We start from the raw sequence: 6,000 nt of genomic DNA, 5'->3' as shown, positions 1-6,000 counted from the left end.
TCTTTCTTTCTTTCTTTCTTTCTTTCTTTCTTTCTTTCTTTCTTTCTCTCTCTCTCTCTCTCTCTCTCTCTCTCTCTCTCTCTCTTTCTTTCTTTCTTTCTCTCTTTTTTTTTTTGGTTTTTTTTTTCGAGACAGGGTTTCTCTGTGTAGCCCTGGCTGTCCTGGAACTCACTCTGTAGACCAGGCTGGCCTCGAACTCAGAAATCCGCCTGCCTCTGCCTCCCAAGTGCTGGCATTAAAGGCTTGCGCCACCACTGCCCGGCAGATGCCTGTTTTCTAATGAGAGACAGAAAGAAGAGGTAGACAGATATGGGAGGGGAGGTTGAGAGGAACTGGGAGGAACAGAGGGATAGGAAACCATAATCAGAGTAGACTATATGAAAAATCTATTTTTCAATTTTAAAAAGGAAGAAAACATTACATACAATGTTTTAAGTACTGGTATAACTGTTCTCGAATACTTACATACATCAGTAGCAAAGATTAGCATTCTGAGAATTGTGTTGGATAGATATCTAAGTATTTCCTGTATCATATCATTCCCATTGAGGATCAGAGGAGATATAATAAATTAGATTTTCAATAAAGATGATGAAGCTAAAACTATGACTATCTGATATTTTCTTTATCTATTAATTGTTGAAAATTAAATTCATGAGCATCTGAATTATGACAGAAAACAACTTATTATGGAAAGCAAAAGTCCTGTGACTGTGTCCACTTCTGTAATTGTGAGTTTGGGATGCAAGGCAAAAGAATGTGTGAAAATCTGAAAAACTTTCCTCAATCTGAAAAAAAAAAAATACATCCTACTCTTAGGTATTTAAAGAAAAAGAATGAAAGCATAAGCCCATGTAAACATTTGTGGATGGATGCGCAAAAGACTTTACTTATAACCTCGAAATGGAAATACTAAAGTCTCTCAAAAGGCAAAAAACAAACAAACAAACAAACAGTAGTGCACCCACAAACATAGTATGACTCAGAGTTAAAAGTAATGAAATATTGATACATACAATGTGACCCAAAGAGTAGATTTTTTAAAAAGAGAGAGAAAAAAATAAAGCAAGTGGCAGGCACTTGTCACAGTGTATGAGCTGATGATGAGCTGATCATAGTTTAAATACAGTGGCTGAAAGTATAATGAATATGTAAGCTCACAAACCTCTGTTATTTCTATTTTACTAATAAAGAAGATGCCGGTTCTGTGCCACCATCTGTCCACAGCTCCCTGAGTGAAGATCTAGCTGATAGGAGATAATTACCTCTCCCAATAGGAGGTAAAATGGTTCTCATTCTGCTGACTCCTCTAATGAATGGTCATGGGAGAATGCGACTGAGAGAATATGCCAACACCAAGTCGGTTTTACTGACCCCTAAGCACGTGGTTGTCCCCATCTACCTGTAGGAAAAGATGCTTGACATGGACAGGAGCATATCATGGACTGTCCCTTTGCTTCTAATCTTTTTTTAAATAATTTATTTTTTATTTTAATTATTTATTATTAATATATTTTATGAGCACTGGTGTTTGAGGGTGTCAGATTTTGTGGAACTGGAGTTGCAGACAGTTGTGAGCTGCCATGTGATTTCTGGGAATTGATCCCAGGACCTTTTGAAGAGCATCCAGTGCTTTTAACTGCTGAGCCATCTCTCCAGCCCTCACTTCTCATCTTAAAGGGTTCTTGTACATGGAAGCTATGCTAGCACAGAATTACAAAAGGATTGAGTGGGGGACATCTTATGTTTATTTCAACTTAAAACATCTCTTGTTGCATTTAAATGTCTCTATTAATTCACTGTTTTTTCCTCAAAACAATTTTCTCTCAACTTACGCCAGTTGAAGATGCTTCTATTCTCAGCATTTCAGCTCCTTCAATTACTTAGAAAGGTCTACTGACTCTATTTCTCTAGTCCCTCCAAGTTTGTCTCCACTTCAGTGCAAACCCTCACCACTTCTCAATTCCTCCTGCCTGTACTACAATCTCCCTGTCCTATATGCTTTCGCTGCTTCTAGTCTCTTCAAATACTAATAGAGTTCAATGAAAATACTACTTTTAGGTTCTGTCATTTGTTGTACCTTTTATGTACAAAAACTGTCTTAAAACTAGGTTCTCACTAGCTTACTGTGGCTTAGGGCCCTGGGTTTAATCCCTAGCACTGGGGGGTGGGTGGGAGTAAGTGAGAACAAAGAAAACCAGGATGTTGTGAAACCAAAACCAGAAAGTATCTAGAGAATATTAACAATAAAATAAAATTCAAAAGGTTTTCCTTACAAATATCTAAGATTATATATCCATATCAATAAGAATTTAAAAAGAACACACACACACAAAAGACATAAAAGGCTCTTAACAGCTGGCTTGATCAGTCTTTACTTCTTGTCAAAATGACATCCATAAAATAAATATCTTTCAATAATCATTTAATGTTTATACACCATAAAGTTTACCCTCAATAATCAAGCTCTCGAACTTCTTTGCAGATTTCCATAACTATTTTTCATACAATCTAAAACTCCAGACAAACTAAAGAGTTCAGCTCACATCTGGGATCCTGTATTACTTTTTCCTGCTAGGGGTCACTGTTTTCAACATATTCTTCATCTAGTATATCCTTCCCCTTCATTTCTTGTTGTGAAACCAGACTTGACCACCTTCACAGTTAGGTTCAGATAATGCATCCTCCATACACTTTCCTTGCTCTCTCCTTTGTCAAAATGCCAATAAGCATTTCCTACAAAATACAGCATGCTCACAACTGTATAGTTTGTATAAATGCAAACTAGTAGCTTCTTTTAGAGCATTTTTGAGACACTTTGAACTACTCCTGTACTCATGAGGTATAAAACACTGTTTCTTTGAATAAATATGTAAAGTGAGCAATTTTTCAAAAAAGCACTAGAAAAACTTTTAAAAAGCAAAAGTTATTTTCACTTTTTATTTTATTATGATTTTTTTTCCACTCAAGATTTATTTCTTAATCTAACCTTCTTACCTGGAGATATGTTATTCTCCGCTGGACCAGCTCTGTCAGATCTTTGGCCTCTTTTTCACGCCAATCTCCTGCTCCATCTGTTTGACTGAGGTAGTAGAGATCTGTCATGATAGACCTATGAAAGTAAGCAACATTGATGGTCCACTTATTTGTACTGTTTCACTGGATTACACACAACCATAAAGGAGTCAAACTGTTCAGAAAGATTAATGCTCAGGTAGATGATAATTTTTGTCTTTTATTTTCCATTAAGACTATGAAGCTTAAAATTTAAGTCTCTACTATTCACAATTCATCCCTATAGCAAATCATTTTTGCCAAAAAAAAACCCACATAACTTTTCCCCACAAGCCAATCAGCCACACCAATAAAAACAAACAAACAAACCAAAGTATAAAGAATACAAGTCAGAAGACATGGCACTGGTATCTGAATAACACCACTGTGTTCTCACTCTTACTTCACAAGCCCTCTTAACACTCCACTCTGAGTAACTGGGAAAAGATTAGAGGAAAAACTTGACAAAAATCTCACATAATGTCCTAAATAATAAACATTAAGGAATTCTTTCTTTAAAGAAGCAGGTACTAAAATTTAAGGTTAGGTGAACCTCCATTGCTTTTGGTTTTGAAAGTATGTAGTGTTTCATAAATTTTCATGTCATCCGTGTGCAAAGGCCATGCTAATGTCTCTATCATCCAGTTTCAGTATGCCTGCTGCCAAAGGGAACATTCTTTGTTACTCGTGTAGCAGTAAAGTTACCTTAAGCAGTAAGTAACTGAATAGGCATGACTCTGCTCTAATAAAACTTTATTAAACCAAAGTAGGAAAATAGCCAGATTTTGCCCTTGGGCCATAATTTGCTGTTCTTTCATCAAAACTAATGTAATGATTAAGATCCTTTCTCACTTTGGAGCCATCAATAATTTCAATCATAACATGTTAGATTTCCCTGCAATAAATTAAAATACCCTGTAAACTACAAAGAGATAGCTTAGAACTGGTAGACATGGTTTTATCTATAATGCATCAAATAAAACCAATGGTTTTCACTTAGCATTAAAGAAAGTAAAAAAAGCATCCCTCTTTCTCCAACAAGCCCCAAATACTCTGTCAGCAAATAAATATATAACCAGTTACTTACTATTAATCGCTATCAGAAAATGCTATAGACTAAGCTACCATCTTCTCACACTGGAATTATTATGATAGCTTTCTGACAATTCTAGCAGCTTCCAGCCTTGCCTATCTGCGGTTTATCCAAAGTGGTTAATTAAATAACACTTCTGCTTTGCACTTAACACCAAGTTAACCCTTCAAATCACTCAAGAGTCAAGGACAAAGTCACTATTCTGACATAAATGACCCCATACACCATGGCCCATCATTTCATCTGATCCCTTCCTGATGGCTTCATTGTTTATTTTATTTCAGTCACAGAATCAACCAAATATCCTTCAAACATTTGTTCAAATGTCATCTCCATAAAGCTTTCCTAGATTAACCTACTTTTAAACAGCAAACATTCCAGCACAGTTTGGCTACCTCCCTTTCTCACTTGCTTCTTCTCCATTCCCTCCTTCCATTCATGGGTCCTGATTCTAGAAACTCACAAAAATTTGTTTTTACAGCATTTACCTTGAGTATGAAAACCACAGAATAATAATTATACAACTAACAGGAAGAAGGAGTTACTGTATGGGGATGACAGCAATATGTGGTAAGGAAGGCTAGGCAGAAAAAAACATCCAGGATTCAGTCCTATAAGACCCTGAAGAATAGGATTGACCAATCAGAAGGACTCATTTAACAAGTGTTGAAATGGGTCTTCAATAACTGTGAGTTAATTTTCTAGGACTGAGTCTTGGTAACTCTTATTTCTGGTTCTTAATTAAATGTTAGATCATTTAGTAAATAAATACTGGCAACTACAGAAAAACATTTGGACGATGAATACAGTGAATACTTGATAACACATTTGAAAAAAGAAAACAATTACTGATTTGAAAATGACAATTAAGATTTTAAATACAGTTTAGACTATTCAGCCTAGGTTAGTAGAATGGCTTTGAACATGCTTTGAAACAATGAGTCACTTTCAAAGGATTTTAGGCATTTATTGGTATCAATATTACCTACTCACAGGATACTTTAAAGCTTAGCTATTCCATTTCACCCTTTTTAAACATCATAAGAGTCTAAAATGTAGTGTTTTATGAATTTTTATATTTGATATTCTTATTTAAGATTAAAAATAATTTTTATGTAAAAGAAAATTTTAACTGGCTCTTTAACAAATCAATCCGCTAGGTTATGCACTGAGAACAGATTCAAATACAATTTTTTTCATATTATCAAACTGAGCTCCCTCTGAAATATTTTATAGCCCACAAATACTTTTTCTATTGTTGTTGTTGTTACTGAGTTAAAGTTACTACTTTCCATGGCTTGAAGGTGTTCTCTGAGTGTCCCCAAGGGCCCACTGTGATTAACATCTTAAATCTTCATTGGGAGGGCATTGGGAAGTGGTAGAATGGGAAGGGGTTATCTTAAAGGAGGTCCTAAGGTTCTTGGGTGAGGAACACCCTCAAAAGAAGCTATGTGACAACATTCATATTCATAGTCTGTCTCTCTCTTCCTCCCTCCCTCCCTCCTTCTCTCTGACTGTCCCCTCCCCGCTCTCTCTCCCTCTCTTTCAGACTACCTGTTTGGCCATGTAAGCTCTTCCATACATGTCTCCACCATAATGCTGTGAGGACTTCCTGCTGGAACTGAGCCAGACAGTACCAGGCCTGTAAACAAGTCTCTTATCTTTATAAAACTGGCTGTTTCCAGATATTTCACTGTGGCTGTGGTAATGGAAACCTGCCTAACATACTGACCATGTGGAATTATGATTTCAACTGAGAAGCACAGAAGTCTTTAACTATTATTGTGCTTTAAAGCTCAGTTGGAAATTTACAGTATTTCCTGAGTTTTATAAACCTCAGTCACAACACACGC

General features: G+C 36.0%; 1 protein-coding gene across 3 annotated transcripts in view; it reads right to left on the bottom strand.

The window, feature by feature from the left end:
* Positions 1 to 6,000, bottom strand: part of Fut8 (fucosyltransferase 8) — a 224,550-nt gene that overhangs the window by 70,391 nt on the left and 148,159 nt on the right. For all 3 annotated transcript variants that reach the window (XM_028789706.1, XM_028789697.1, XM_028789715.1), the window contains one exon: positions 2,998 to 3,112. In XM_028789706.1, coding sequence (XP_028645539.1) covers positions 2,998 to 3,112 — 115 coding nt within the window. The remainder of the gene's footprint in view (positions 1 to 2,997; positions 3,113 to 6,000) is intronic.

This window comes from Grammomys surdaster, unplaced genomic scaffold (genome assembly GCF_004785775.1).
Source record: "Grammomys surdaster isolate TR1022 unplaced genomic scaffold, NIH_TR_1.0 127, whole genome shotgun sequence".
Lineage (NCBI taxonomy): Eukaryota > Metazoa > Chordata > Mammalia > Rodentia > Muridae > Grammomys > Grammomys surdaster.
The sequence above is the reverse complement of the archived record's forward strand: the minus strand, read 5'-3'. Positions and strand labels throughout refer to the sequence as shown.